The sequence below is a fragment of the Culex pipiens genome, chromosome 1, assembly GCF_016801865.2.
Source record: "Culex pipiens pallens isolate TS chromosome 1, TS_CPP_V2, whole genome shotgun sequence".
NCBI lineage: Eukaryota > Metazoa > Arthropoda > Insecta > Diptera > Culicidae > Culex > Culex pipiens.
In genome coordinates, this window is record NC_068937.1 from 84,982,412 (window position 1) to 84,998,776 (window position 16,365).

The 16,365-nt window shown below is 43.7% G+C and overlaps 1 protein-coding gene across 1 annotated transcript; it reads left to right on the forward strand.

Moving 5' to 3' along the window:
• Positions 1 to 15,003: 15,003 nt before the first annotated feature.
• LOC120427462 (probable helicase with zinc finger domain) lies at positions 15,004 to 16,126 on the forward strand (the record flags this gene model as incomplete). The annotated part of the gene is made up of 3 exons (XM_039592332.2): positions 15,004 to 15,378; positions 15,435 to 15,703; positions 15,762 to 16,126. Coding segments are annotated over 3 exons (753 nt in total), but the record flags the coding sequence as incomplete, so codon positions are not given.
• Between the last annotated feature and the right edge of the window lie 239 nt (positions 16,127 to 16,365).

Consider the following 16,365-nt stretch of genomic DNA (forward strand, 5'->3'; position numbering starts at 1 on the left):
GTCTCTTAGACAATTTAATAGCAAATTTTCTGAACTTTAAAAAAAATATTTTTAGAAATGGTCACTCATGGTCACTACTTTTAAAAATTGAAAAACTGCAAATATTTCGCTAAAATCAAACTTTCGTTTGCTATATGTTGAAAACGGAGCCCTTTATCAAAAAATCTTTAAAGTACTTTTCGATTGCAATTTCAATTTTGCATTAAAAAATAATGTCAAACTTGTTTTAGCATGAAACTTACATTTTTTCCAAAAATCACATTTTTTCTCAATCTCGAAAATCCATAAATTTTTTATTTTTGAAATTGAGTTTTAGCGAAAAAAGGTTGATAAAAAATCTGCAAAAAAAAATTCCGTGTACCTATTTTTTTTTCAAAAGTCCTCAACAATACCAACAATATGATCAGAAAATTCACTCAAAAAGTACAGCTGTTTGAATATTTACATACCATTTTTGTATGGACAGCAGCCAAAATTGTATGGAGACTTGTATGGGTGAACCAATGACACAAAATAGTTTATTTGGTCATAGGGAAGGCCCCCACAAAGTTTGAGCCAAATAAAAAAATACAAATAAAATCCATTTCCGGATTTGGTAGAGAATTGCTCAAAAGCTTTTCCTTTCTTTAATCATCTATTTGAATCTTACTTTTAACTTATTTTAGGTTACTCAACATAGTTGCTGTTTGTGGCGAAACCCAAATCGGGAATGGCAAATACATTGGCGTAAAGGAAGGCGTGTTCCGGATCAGTGGATGTGGGTCCGTTCCAGTAATGACGTGGGCTTATACCCATGCGATCGTTTGTCTGCTGCTCCGGAAGGTGTTTTTTTAAGATATCCAGAGAACAAAAAGTGTTCTTTCTGTAATTTAGTTGAAAGTCATGTGCGAAAATACCCTTCCGGTGATTGCCAGTTTTCACATAAATGTTCAACCTGTACTAAAATTTTTAAAAATCTAATATCTCTCCAAAGCCATATTTGCGATGTTATCAATATATTGATATTAATTTAAAACAATGCCCCTATTGTAAAAATAATTCACGTCATATTTTAAAAAACACATGTCAAAAAATACTTGTTTGTCTGCATGTTCTAATTGTAAAAATATTTGTAAAGTGTGCCTCGTTAAAAACGAATTCTCATATGACGTGTTCTCAAAAATGTACACTGTACCAGATTTTGAAGATTTGTCTGAACTGAGAGATTTGTTTTATAATCAAAAAGAAACTCTTTTTAACTTCATATATGATCTGAAAAACTTCTCGGCAATCATGAAATGTATGAGACTACGAACTGGAAAATCCTGTTGGCTTCTAATTGAAATCCTTCTGGAGTTGATAGATAAGGTAATTTATATTCTTTATTTTTTGAGTTTGTTTAAAAATTAATATAAAATAATATGTTACAGAAAATCATCAAATTCATCAAATTAAAAGAAGAAAATGTATTATTATACCTCATAACTGTTGTTATGTTTGGAGATATTTCTGCACAGAAGCGAATACTTGTCAGAAAGTCGATCTGGAAAGCATGGGGAATCACTCAGGAAATTTATTTTGGTGGTCTTGATAGGTAAATTTTTATTTTTATTAATAATTTTTTTTTTTTTTTAATATTCTTATAAATTTATAGCTTAAGACCATACCTATACATGGAAGATTATGCTGTGGAAAACGACGATCAAACCCCTCTCGAATGCAGTATGGAAGACGACTCCACGGTACTTTCTTCTCTTTTTTTCCCCCCCTTTTCAGATGTTTGGCCTTTTCCAAAAACTAATACCCTTTCTTTGTTTTTCCACTTTACTTTTTAACAATAGGAGCAGATGGTCGAAGAATCCGATCACTCCCCGTCCGGCGTCACCACGGTACTTTCTTTTCTGGTGGTCTCGAATGGATTTGGCGCACCGCAAGGGAAAAAGTATGTACCATTTAAAAATTGAAAACGTTTTCCGGTTAAATCTGTCCTGCTACCAACTGTCCCCCTGCTGGTCTTGAAATAGGAATTTTTCGACACTGGAATTCGAACTTGCTGACGACGGGTACCGCGGAGTTTTGGCATCGTTCGTCATCTGGAGCGGAGTGGAGCGCGACAACAGGAATGTATTTGAACAACAAGCATCACCATCTCTTTAGGCCTCGTCAGAGTGGATCCGCCAAGAACGGTTAAAGGAAATGTTGATTTGTAATGTTTTTGTCTAATTTGGCTAGATTTGATATTAATTAACTTTTTCTAAACAGGAAACCGAACAACGATTTGACCAACAAAAGCAGGCGGCCAACTCAAGTCCATATTAGTCCTACTTGACAGCTCGTTCCAAGGGGACCAGAGTTGATCCATCGAAAAAATGTTGTCTTGTCAATATTTTTTTTTGCTTTAAAATGAAAAAAAGTGATCAGAAATGGTTTTTAATCGTGTTTTTTACCGTTGTACATGAACATTGACATAGGGCTTTAGTACCCAATTTAAAAAAAAAATAACATCGCGGCCCTTCTTTAAAACTCGTTTCAAGAAGACAGTTCGGTCTATATTAAAAAAATCACTTATATGTCTATGCAACTCTGCGGTGAAAACTATTCTGTGTGTTTACATTTAGGTGGTGTTGTTTATCCAGATTTTTAAGCGAAGATGGCGTTCGATTGGTGAACGTCCGAACTGTCAAAATCACGCACCAACATTAGAAAAAAATGTGGCGGTCATGCCATGATACACTTTTTTTTCGTAATGTTGATACCACTACGTGATTTTGACATTTCGGGGGTTCACCATTCGAACGCCATTTTCGCTTAAAAATCTGGATACTGTCTGGAAAGTTCATCCACAGACAAGCAGACGTATAGTAATACTTTTTTTACTTCAATTTTGCATTAAATTTTTCAAGGTTTAAACTTGAAGTCAACATGGATATTTATTTTAAACGTATTTTATGAGTTCATTTTCTTTTAATTTTCAGAAACAGTAAGCGAGTTAAGGAAGATGCTTCAAGATGAGTTGGTAAGTTTTTTTTTTATTTTTTTAAAAGAAACAACTATTTTTTTTATTTCAAGTGCCGGCATAAAAGCGCAATGCTACAGATAAAATCACGCAAAAAAGCAAAGTAATCCACTTTAACGACCCCCGGGTCTTTTGTGGTCTCTTTTGCAAGTTTCTGCTCATTTCTAGGCGTCCGAAGGTTATGTGTGGTGAGTCACCCAAAACCTCTTTTACGCAAATGGACCGACGTTTTACTTCCCCATCCGATAGAAAATCACGCATCAGCGGCGAAATCCACGCCATCGCGCCCGTTGCTGGCATAAACCCAGAGGACGACAAAGACGCGTACGGGAAGATGCAGGTAAGTAAGTCACTTTTTCGTTTAATCTTTTTCGATTTATTTTTTGTTAAATTTTAACAATTAAGAGCCTTATAAGGCAGAATCTCGAAAGGAATTAAACATATATTAAATATAATATTAAATATTTCAGGAATGGCAGACAAAAGAAACGAAGTTGACTTTATAGCTGTCGGCCACCATTGCTAGTACCAACCACTAGTGTCTTCCTTTTTATCTATAAGGACTTCGCCGCCCTGGGCTCCTAAGTGTATGGAAGTATGGCACGGAGCGACGGCGCCGAATACCCATATTTACACAAAGAATTTTAGAGCGCCCGCCGCGGGATTCGAACCGACGACCTCTGGATTGTGAGTCCAGTGCGCGGTCCGATTAATCCACACTGGCGGGGAAAACGGGCAGCGGGCAGACAAAAGAAGGACTTGTCTGTGGACGACGTTGGAGACAACGAAGAGTGGATCGAGGCCGGCGGAGAGAACGCAGAAGCACCAAAGGGCAACAAAAGGCCGAGCAGTGCTTCTGAGCAAATAGAATTAAAACGGTTTAGATTCGTGTCAGACACGGCGTCAGACATTTTCCCGCTCACAACTGCCCAGGGTCCACACCAAGTTCCGAACCCTCCTGTTCCTATTTTCGAGTTTCCCTTTCCTTATCAAATCATCTCGGAATTAGCAACCTGCATTCATTACAATAAGAAGAGGAAAACGGCTGAATATGCCGCGTACGAACTCAGTACGGAAGGGGAGAAACTCTTCTTATTGGAACGCAGATACTACCAGGACAAGAGAATGTTGCCGGTGAGGAGGGTTCGGATGTACCACCTTAAAGACAGACGCTACGTGCTGTTCCACGTCATTCCACAATGTCATTTATTTGACTTGATGGGACAGTACGTGGCAAACTGTTTGTCTAACTTGGTGCCATTTGATGGCAAAATGAACAGCGGACCCTGGGCTGCTATGGAGCGGGAAGATCTCAAATAACGTCGTAATTTTGTATATATAAAAATTCACATAGGAGAGCTTCGGGTAACTCCGAAAAGAGGACAAACAGAAGAATACAATGTACTAAAAGGAAACGTTACCGTTTTGAATAGGCTTTATAAGGCGCGAGAATGCCACGACAAACTAGGTAACATTCACCTAGTTTGTCGTGGCTTCGACAATAAGCCGCCCGTTTTTAGTAAGCTAGAAGAGTATAATATTAGTTTGTTTGATATTTGGATTTATGGTGGAATCGATCTCTTTAAGTACCAGCTATATAAAATTGTTAGTTTAAATGGAATGCCATTTGATAGGGAGAAGTTTGTTAAGCAAATAAACAATGAAAAATAAATTTTATTATTTATTTAAAAAAATGAAAAAAAAAAATAAAAAATTCAGAAAAAAAATTAACAAGCACGGAGAAAGAAAATAAAAGACAATACTTCCATATGTAGAGTAGATACGAGTTCGCAAACACCGGAGCGAATCCTCTTACGTTGGACTACACAGAGTACGATCCGCTGGAGGAGTTCAAAATGCTACACAAAGCCAAACTTCCTTGCTCGCCGTTGGTCGAAAATTCTAGGACATCGACTTGGACCACTTCCTATTGGAGGTAAAACTGCGCCAACGCCTGTCCGAAGGCAACAAGATCCGGTACCGTCGCCTAGAGCGACTCAAGAACCATGAGGTCGCTACCCAGGTAAGCTCGCCAAAGCCCCTGTAAAGGCCTGACATGGTACATGGTGACATGGTAGGAGCCATGTGGAAGCAGTCATCAACGCAGCGGCATCGAGCGCAATCGAGTACGTGGACCGAGTTCGACGAGGAATGTCAGGCGAATTGGGACGAGAATACAGCAGCGCGGGACAGGTGGCTGCTGCATGACACCCGTGGGAACAAAGAGTCGTACAATCAGTTGCGAAGACAGCCAACCCATCTCCTCCGGGATAAGAAGCGCCGCTTGGAAGAGTTGGAGCGTTAGGACATGGAACAGCAGTATCGCTCCAACGGAACGCGCAAGTTCTACAAGACACTTTGCCACGTTTCCCAAAGAGGTGGTCGAGGTGGCGCAGAAACTGTACGACAACTACGAAGATTACTACTCGCAGATGCAGATTGAGAATGATCAGGACGGAATCAAAGTGTTTCTGGAATCGTTGGCAAAAATCTCTGGCGTGGACGCTGAAAACGAAAAAGCTATTGGCGACATGCTGGGTGATATTCGATCGAGTGTTGTCAGCTCAAACAGTGGCTATTTCGTGCATCTTTCCTCTGGCTGATAGGAGAGTATAACGATAAGGTCCCGAAGATTGCTCCCGACGTACTGCGAAAACTGTCAAAATCGTTCGTTGACGAAGAAGACGTTGTAAAGCTGCAGGTGCTGGCAGTAAAACTGTGTCTTCATCAGAGATCGTGCCAGATTTTTGAAACAATTTATCCTACCTACGGGAAGTAAACCGACAAGTCTCGCCCAGAACGCCCGGAATATTTTTCTAGCGGAAAAACCTTCTCCAGTTGGGATCCTTGTCCCACTATCTGAACATGACCGCCAATGGATATCAGGATCTCCCCGGATCAGAACAGGATGAAAGCGAGGATAGCAGCAGCGATAGCGATAGCTACAGCTCGTACAGTGAAGAGGACAGTTCCGGTGGGGCAAGCTCAGAAGCGGATAACAATAAATCGAGGGCAGCGAACAAGGTTGCCAAAGCAACCGGAAAGGTCCCCAACGTACCGAACAAAGCTGCCGAGAAAAATAATCTTGATCTTCTGCTAGACCTGAACGACATTTCTCCGGTGGGACCGATTATGACTCCGTCGTTAGGTGGCTTTCTAACTCCAATGGTAGGCACGCATCCTGAAAATGCTAGTTCGAACGAAGTCGTTGATTTAGTTGGCCCTTCATTTATTTCTACCAAATCCAGTGAATTGTTGAATAAGGTTAATGGATATGGGCTCGGTATTACGTTTCGTTTCACACGCGCTCCGCATCTCTATTCAGCAAAAATGATATCGATCGAGCTGACTTTCACCAACCATGGTAATGTGGAACTCACCGACATTCAACTCGGCCAGAAAGGTCTGCAAGCGGGTATGTCGCTCAACGAATTTCCTCCGATCGAGATCCTCAGCCCGAAACAAAGCTGGACTGGAATTCTGGGACTAGATTTCAACGATTCAACTCAACCGGCCAACTTTGAGATACAATCGATTCGCGGCACAAGCAGCGTTACTCTCAAGTCGCCCGTTGGAGAATTGATCCGATCGGTCATTTAGGGTTAGTGAAATTTCACGATTTCGCGGACAGCGTGAATCCGCGAAATATGTCTTTTTTCCGCGAAATCCCGTGAAATTTTATGTTTGTGTGAAAGTGTAACGATTTTTCTCAAAATATTTTATCAAACTCAAATAGGAATAAAATAATTTAAATCTCTGTTGTCCCCCCGATTGTGTGTGTATTTCGATCCGGGCGGTTTCGGGATGTTGTAATTGTAATTTATTTGGTAACGATATCCTGATGTTTGACAGTTGCGTTGGAGAATTTGAACGGTGTGCGTCGTCGCGGTTATCTCGCCGGATTTTCGTTGCCGTTTCCGTCTCTGTTGTCCCCCCGATTGTGTGTGTATTTCGATCCGGGCGGTTTCGGGATGTTTGACAGTTGCGTTGGAGAATTTGAACGGTGCGCGTCGTCGCGGTTATCTCGCCGGATTTTCGTTGCCGTTTCCGTCTCTGTTGTCCCCCCGATTGTGTGTGTATTTCGATCCGGGCGGTTTCGGGATGTTTGACAGTTGCGTTGGAGAATTTGAACGGTGTGCGTCGTCGCGGTTATCTCGCCGGATTTTCGTTGCCGTTTCCGTCTCTGTTGTCCCCCCGATTGTGTGTGTATTTCGATCCGGGCGGTTTCGGGATGTTTGACAGTTGCGTTGGAGAATTTGAACGGTGCGCGTCGTCGCGGTTATCACGCCGGATTTTCGTTGCCGTTTCCGTCTCTGTTGTCCCCCCGATTGTGTGTGTATTTCGATCGGGGCGGTTTCGGGATGTTTGACAGTTGCGTAGGAGAATTTGAACGGTGTGCGTCGTCGCGGTTATCTCGCCGGATTTTCGTTGCCGTTTCCGTCTCTGTTGTCCCCCCGATTGTGTGTGTATTTCGATCCGGGCGATTTCGGGATGTTTGACAGTTGCGTTGGAGAATTTGAACGGTGCGCGTCGTCGCGGTTATCACGCCGGATTTTCGTTGCCGTTTCCGTCTCTGTTGTCCCCCCGATTGTGTGTGTATTTCGATCCGGGCGGTTTCGGGATGTTGTAATTGTAATTTATTTGGTAACGATATCCTGTGTGTGTATTTCGATCGGGGCGGTTTCGGGATGTTTGACAGTTGCGTTGGAGAATTTGAACGGTGTGCGTCGTCGCGGTTATCACGCCGGATTTTCGTTGCCGTTTCCGTCTCTGTTGTCCCCCCGATTGTGTGTGGATTTCGATCCGGGCGGTTTCGCGTTTTCGCATTTTATTTCGTTTTATCTTTCCACAGCCGGCTGTCTAAGATTAAATCATTTATGCTAAACTCAACACCAAATAACCGGGAATAGTCTCATCCGCATACTCCGACTGATTGCCTTGAGAATGCATAATACATCACACCATTAAACAAAATTTATTGATTATTGGGTCGCATCATCATCATCTATGTTGAATCCTGGCCATTACCCTTACCCACTAACAAAATCCCAAGTAGAAGTAGTTTTCCGGCACACGCGGGGGTGTGGATATCGTATAGAACCCACCCTTGGTAGCAGCCTGTGCTAACTAACATTCCCGTCCCATTCCCTCGAGATCTACAAACTGACATGGCGGGCGCCGTTGGTGGCCAACGACTGTTTCCTATTCGCACCGGCTCTAGTTTTGATGATCGTGATGTTTTATCTTTTCAGCGCATTCATGAATGCTGTTGATAAGGGAAACATCATTTGATCGTTGAAGCGTGTGACCGGTTGTGCTGATGGGATATTATGGTCCTGTTCAGCAACGGAGAAGGACAACCATGGGTGGTCTCTCATGCTCATGCTCATGCTCATAGGAATAAAATAATTTAAAGAACTACTGTAGAATTAAGCGAGTGAATACCCTTGTTCAATTACTAATATAGGGTTCGTGAATTTTGATAATTTCGCGGATTTTGTGAAATTCTTTAAATTTATAATTTTTTTCAAATCATTTTTTTCTTCTCAATAAACGTAAATTTTAAAAGTTTTCAATTGAAAAGCTTGATAAGAACCATTTGAAGAATTGTTTATATTTTTTAGTTTTTAGGAACTAACAAAATTTAGTAGTATTTTTTCAGCTTTAGTAAATATTTTACCACCATTTTATTTCAAATGTAAAATTTCAAAAGGAATCAAACGGAATATGCTTCGTTTTATCCAAAATTAAATGAAAAGTTTTTTTTTATCTTTGAAAACACCTTTTAAAAACATTTCAGATTTTTTTCTAAGTCCTGTTTAATTTTAACGATATTTGATTATTTTGGTGGATAATTCCCGTGAAAGTTAAAAAATGCTGTTCTCATTTTGAATAAAAATCGTTTTCGTTACAAAGTATATTATTATTGCCTATTGATTTTAAATTTAGTTTTTGAAAAGAGAGATGAAATCCTTAAAAATATATTTTGAATGGGCTAAATGTCGCAGAAAATTCAAACTATTTTACTCATTTTGGCTGGACAAGATTATTGAATCTTGCTTTGATACAGAAGCAAATCAGCGAAAACGTTTTTTTTTTCTTTATAAGTCGAATATTTGAAAAGTAGTTCAATAAATGATAATACGCATGCCCTACATTTTGTTTCAACATATAAATAGAGCTCATCCATAAAACAGGTAGAAACTTTTATGAAAATTATGAGATTTTTTTTGTGTCACGTTCAAATTTAGTAAAGTTTTTTTTTTAGTTTATTGAAGAATAATATATAATGAAGCATAAAAAGTTGGTTCAGAGTTATTTTAACATTTTTCACGTTCCGCGAAATTTGCGTGAAATTTGGTGTTTTGAAATTGAGGTCCCCGTGAAATTTGCTATTTTCGAGCGTGAAAAATCACTAAGCCTACATCATGTCCGAAGCGTTTTTCATTGCCGAACGCGCCAAACTCCGTGGAATGACGGAACATTCGGTTTTCTTTCATCTCAGCTTGATCAACGTGATCGAAAATCTCCCGAAGGCGGAGATCAAGTTTGACAACATCAAGGGCAAGTCCCGGGATGAATGGAGACGCCGTCGGGATTGCTCGGAAGACGAGCAGCTGCACGAGAAGGCGCTCAAGAGCTCGGTCAGTGGCAGTTCCAAGGCGACCGACAAGAAGAAAACGAAGAAGGCCGGTGCGTGCCACAACTGTGGGGCTGTCGGCCACTGGAAACGCGATTGCCCGAAGCTGTCCAAGGCAACGTCGGGTTCTCCGAAGGCGAATCTGGCAGTGGAGCGACCAGCTGGGATGGAGATGTGTCTGGACGCTTCGAAGCAGCCGGACATTTGTCTGGCGGATGGAACCAGGATCAAATCCAGCGGCGCGGGCACTGGGAAGCTGATCTCCGTGACGGGCAGTGGAATCCGGATGTCGGTCACCCTGGCCGATGTGTACCACGTGCCGTCTCTCGCCGGGAATCTCCTCTTGGTCAGCCGGATGTGTGATTTGGGGTACGCCGTGTGTTTCGACAAAGCTGGCTGTAAAGTGATGCGGGGCGAAGAAGTTGTGCTAGTGGGGGAGAGAAGCGGCGGCTTGTACCGGCTGAAGGAATTCCCTGAGCGCGCCCTGGTCTCGAAGGCGGAGCATCCAGCGTTGTGTGATCACATGTGGCATCGACGCCTGAGTCACCGAGATCCCGATGCGGTGTCGAAGATTATGCGGGAAGATCTGCACAGCTAAAAAAGTAGTAATCCAGCTGCGTGTAAAAGGCCTGGGTGTAAAATAAATGTTGCATTATTTTATGAAATTCTGTGTAATATTACACCCTGAAATATGCAGCCCATCAGTATGGGAAACCTACACAGAAAAAAAAGTGTGAATTTACACGACACTGAATCGATGTTTTTAATGTAAACATGCTCAATGTAAATTTGAAATTCAATTTAAAGAGTTATTTTGCATTTAAAGAACCGTCATGTAAAATTAGATTCAACGTAATGCGTGTATTACACGTAAATGAACTTTCTAGTTCTGAAAAAGGCAACTTTGAAAAATGAAAAGCATGTAATTTAACGATAATGTAAAGTTTTTTAGCAACATAAAACCTTAAAGCTGTAAATTTCAATTCAACATGTTGTTCAAACTGACAGCCGACAAAAACAAACCAGTCGAATGTTTGTCGAGGAACGAAAAGGATGTGTTTTCAATCTGGCGACTGTTGTAAAAGGATTGTGATCAGTTTGTAAACAAGCAGTGCATTTAGCTCAAGTTGGTAAATGTGTGCAAAAGGATGCAGTTTGTTTACTAATCGGCAAGTATCGTTTGATATTGTTTCGTCAGAAATAGTCAAATCAACTCAAGTTAAACAATGTACATGGGCCAATGCCAAAGTGTAAACAAACTGTCTATCTTGCTCGTTTCTGGTGTAAACGTCGCCTGACGTGAGCAGGATTGTGAGTTTGTTTACACTTTGACATTGGCCTATTGCTTGAAGTGCTCTTTGTTTTTCCTAAGGCAGAACCGGAAGAGCTATCCCTGCTTTTTCTGGAAGTAAACGAGTAAACGAGTCCGCTGGAACATCCAGAATAGGTTCCGGATAACAATCATGGCACAAAGCGTTGCTGCAGGTGCAGGTATGTTCAGGTTAAATGAAATTTTGGTTCCTAAACTAGATGAATTACCTAAATTACAGAAAATCCGCTGGCAAATTCGGATCAAACGGCTGATCATGGTAGAAAAACATCAGTCGGCTGAGCTGCGCCGGAGAAAATGAAGGAACTTCGGCAGTGGCTTTTCAAAAATCTTTCTGGTTTGGAGCATCTCAAGGTTGGTTGACATGTTGGTAAATACTCGGTTGGAAGAAGTTCACTTTTTGTCCGGAAACGTTCACGGGGGAGGATTACAGTAATTAAATTATCACCGGTGCCGAGAGGAGTTTTTCACTCGACGACACTAAAAAGCTTTAAAAAATTTCTGCTTGTTGACGGGCCGACGACAGCCTTTGACAGATCAGTTGATCAATATTCACCACCTGGAATGTTCAGGCATGGTAGCCATGGCATTTCACCACACGGAGAATCAGCATTACACTTTTTGCAGTTCGATTTTACACCACCGACTAGTTTCAACCCTCGAACTGGAAATAGTGTAAAAGGCGAACTGCAAAAAGTGTAAAAGTTACACCTTTACCAGTTCAGGGGCCCGAACTGAAAAAGGTGTAACTTTTGGACTTAGAAAAATTTCGATATTTTTGCCGCTGTCAAATCGGGACTTAGTGCAAATTTGGAGCTGGTGGCTAGAGTGGGTTCTGAGGTAAGTTCTTCGAAAAATTCTTCGTTATCCGGTTTGGAAAAAGCGGAATAATTCTTCGTTTCGCGTTTTTGGCCGACAGATTGTGAGGTATCATTTCTGGAAGATAAAGTTCCGCTTCCCCCAGACCGGAAAAGTGCCCACCGGCCCGCAATATTTCGTTATCCGGTTTGTGGGAAATGGAATCTTGCGTTCCCCGATCTTGGCGGACAAATTTCTCAGAATTCTTGCCGGAAGGTACAATTCCGCTTCCACCAAACCGGAGAACCAATAAATTACTCGAATCCAGCCACAAAAGTGCCCACCGGCCGGAATTCTTCGTTATCCAGTTAGGGGGAAGCGAAATTTTGCGTTTCCCGATCTTGGCCGGCAGATTTCTAAGTATAGTTGCCGGAAGGTACAATTCCGCTTCCCCCAAACCGGGGAACCAATAATTTAACCGGAACCGGTTACAAAAGTGGCCACCGGCCACGAATTCTTTGTAATCCGGATTGGAGGAAAGGGAATCTTGCGTTTCCCGATCTTGCCCGGAAAATTTCTAAGAATCCTTGCCGGAAGGTGCAATTCCGCTTCGCCCGAACCAGAGACCCAAGAATTTAACCGAATCTGGCCACAAAGGTGTCCACAGGTCTGGAATTCTTCAATATCCAGTTAGGAGGAAACGGAATTGTACCTTCCGGCAAGCATTCTTAGAAATCTGTCGGTCATGATCGGAAAACGCCAGATTCCCTTTCCCACAATCCGAATATCGGAGAATTGTAAGCCAACAAATACATTTGTGGCCGAATTGGGGTAATTTTTTTGGTGCTTTGTTTTAGGGGAAGTTAGCACTAGCTTTCTATCTGCAGTCCATGCAGTTTATCTAGAAAACAAATTCTAATGCTTTTTTTCCCTTCCAAAGGTTCCGGCTTGACCACGGCTTCGTTGCTGAATCCGATGAGCCCTACTCCAACGGACAGTGATCAAGGATCCGCTCGTACTAACCAGAGCTGTTCGTTGCTGTTTCCGTTCGAGACGCGCTAGCTGTACTTTAATTGCACGGCTTTTGGCGCCTCGCGGAGTATCGTTTGGTCGCAGTCCCAGCGGGATGTCAACCTGGAGAGGCAACGCGCTCTCGGGCTTAGTCCACGCCACGCCGACCAGCACGAGTTCCGCGTGAGTCGTCTATAGCACGAACGTGTCTTGGTACCGCGCAGAGAAAATCTACTCGAGTGGGTCCAGCAGGTCATAAGTTCGTGCTGGAGGTAGAGTTCCGGGCTGAGGAAGGAACCGGTCTTGGACCAACGTATGGTTGCGTCCGAGCTTCAGCGAAGGACCTTGGCCATGGTCCTTCATCATGGCCGACTCGTTGGTCTATCGCAATCCAACAGTTTTCTGTAGCTGCTCTGCCACAAAAAGCCCATCTCACGAGATGCACGATCTTGGTCCATGTAAGATCATCACTTAATCAACCTCAAGTTTTAATTATAAACCATTCTTCCATCTTCCAGTTGACGTCACAATCAACAATGTCAAGGAGTAATGCAACTTGACGATCAACTTCTGCCTGCAGGAGGGCATTGGCAAGCAGCTGACCGCGTTCCACTGCAGCTTATGTGAGGTGTCCTCGCTGAACAAGCTGGCGGCGTTTCCTCCAGAGGAGATCCGGAACATGCTGTGCGGCGATCTATTTCGCCGATTCCGGTCCTGTCACGCTAAAGCATCCGGCAGCCCACTTTGCGTCCGGAACGACAGCCCCTAAGGTCGCGAATACCGTCACCAGCGAAGATAGGGAAAAGGGCACCCGGCACCAAGTACGCCCAGTAAGATCTCTACATTTTTTTTTTTTAGTAAACTGTTCTAATCCTTTCCTGCTTGCAGATATCAACGCCAAAAACGTTCTGGAAGTGTTAGAGAAGGTCATGGGTCTCGGTCACATTTCCGTACCTGCAAGCAAACCGGGCAAAGAAGCAAGAACGGAAGCCACAGTGGTTCGGGTCGTTCGGGTAGAGAAGCGGTCCAATTAACTCCGCCGGGCCATCCCAATCGTTACATGTAAGTTTAAGTGGAGTTGAAAGCGATGTTGAAAGAATAGACAATTTTTAACCAGTTTCTTTTCCAGTATTCTGATGGAGCACCGAATCGGGCTTATTGCAGATTTTTTCATGCGAACCGATTGTATGGCAGCGCGCCGTCACTCTGAGTGTCGTGAACGGCGTATTGAAGAAAAGGAACCGGAACAGCAGAAGCAAGAACAACACCGCAAGAGAAGAGAAACAAGTGAGCGACGACAATGGTCAAGAACATGGCCGGGATCGTTCTGGAAGTCACTGGTCGTGTTCTAGAAGCCGCATCTGATCGGACAGTCGTGTGAGTTCAGTAAGCCCCATCAAAAAGTTTAGAAATCAACCTCTCATCTTTATATCGGGAAATTAAAAGTGCAGCATGGAGTTAAACTTTCTGTCAAGCTTCTGTGAAGTTTTCCATGACAGCTGGAAAAGTTTCACTCCATGTTACCGGCTCGCATATCTCTTTTTAATTTCTCAATTGTTCATAGCGCCGCAGCAGTTCCGTAAATCGCTCACGTTCCGTCACGAGTGTTTCTGTGTCCCCGTCATTTTCATCCGATCAATTTGAACAACCGGCAGCTTCCGATCCGGGGAAAAGAAAGTCCGGCTACAGTACGCCCACGTCCGGCGGAGCGACTTCAAAGTTTATTAGCAGTCGCGAGCCAATCCTCATCCCATGGGCGACCAACCCAAGCTCAGCAATCGAACAACGACAAGGCGACAGCTCGCAGAAGCCACGCTGGTATCAGATTCCCCCAAGAGACACGTGGCTCTACGAAGTCAGCATGGTATTATCGGCACTCCTCGGGTGGAGTACAAATCGAAAAGGAGGTGAGATTACCTGAGTTAAGATGCTGAAAGATTTTTTTAGTATTTGCGTTTACTTCCAGCTATTTTTCAATCTCTCTCCGTCCTCTGGACTTGGATACGTGCTGCCAGACCGACCTGTAACCTTGCAAATCTTCCGGTCGTCACCGGAATAGGTAAGAACCCGCTTCCCCCAAACCGGATCTTGAAATCTTGATTGTTCTGGGGGAAAAAAGAATTCTACCGTCCGGCGAGAACACTTTCAAATCTGCCGGATACGCCCCAAAACAGGAGTTGCTCCTTCCTGCGGGATTTTCAGACCTACAACTAACCTTAAATTATCTTTCTTTTTTCATATTGCGCGATCGAGAAAATCGCCGACTTCCGGATTCCGTGGACTCCGCAGCGCCGATGGGACGGGTCACTCGATCCAAAGCTCAACTCGAAACAAAAGGATGCGGTCGTCGCCATCACGACGCCAATTTCGGTCACGCTGTCTCCGATCCTGCTGGTTGGGCCCTTTGGCACCGGGAAGACGTACACGCTGGCGCAGGCCATCAAAAAGCTGCTGCTGCAGCCGGAGTCGAATTCGGCCGCCGATTTGTATATCAAGGACTACCTGCACCCGTGGGTCGAGGAGGGTGGTGGGGAGGAGGCCAAACCATTGCGCGTTTACTATTACAAGCGCTGGGTCGCCACCGTCAACAGCATCGTCCAGAAGGTAGGGGGTTTTGAGTTGTTTGTTTGTTACGATATTAACTGAACTTTATCTCTTAGTACTGTCTGATCGACCTGAACATCAACGTGCGCATCTTTCGGCGGCCAACCGTCGAAAACATTCTCAAGTATCGCATCGTGGTGGTATCGCTGAACATTTCGATGGAGCTGGCCTGGTCGATCTGCCCAAGGGACACTTTACACACATCTTCCTGGACTAAGCGGCCCAGGCCATGGAGTGCGAGGCGATCATGTCGTTGGTGCTGGCGACGCAGAAGATACGCATCGTGCTGGCCAGTGACCACATGTAAATGTCCCGGAGGCGAAAGGTTGGTTTGAAATGGTTATTTTCGTATTTTTTTCCAAACTCAATCTTGCCTCTTCCAGAATCCGCCAGCAGATTCGTCCCCAGACAGCACAGCACCTGACGGCCAGCGGCCGACCGTTGATTCCACCGCCGATGAGGAGTCCGGTCCAGCAGCAGCAGCAACAGTGACAACAACAGCAGCTGTCTGCGCCGCAAATGCCTTGTCTCCAGCAGCCGAAGCCAGCCCTTCCGAACTACGGCCCATTCCCAGCCCCAACATCCACGCCATCAGCAACACCAGAACCACATTCGCCCGGTGATGGGCGGCGGCGGTGGCGGAGGCGGTCCCATCAGCCCAAGTTCGTATCGTTCGGACTGTCTATCGACTTGATGGCATCGATTACGGCCTTGCCGCTTCGCAAATGCAAATGCCCCCTCAGCAGCAACAGCACCCAGTTAACTCAATCCGAATTCTGAAACGGAATCTAATTAGAATCGTATACAAATTCCGTTTCAAACGCAACAACCGGTTCGAACACGGAACCGGTTGTTGCGTTTTAAACGGAATTTGTATACGATTCTAATTAGATTCCGTTTCAGAATTCGTATTGATTTGACTGGGCAGCAGCAGAGTTGTAGCGGCGTTGATGACGGACGGCAGCAGCACGGTGGGCTCTTCGACAA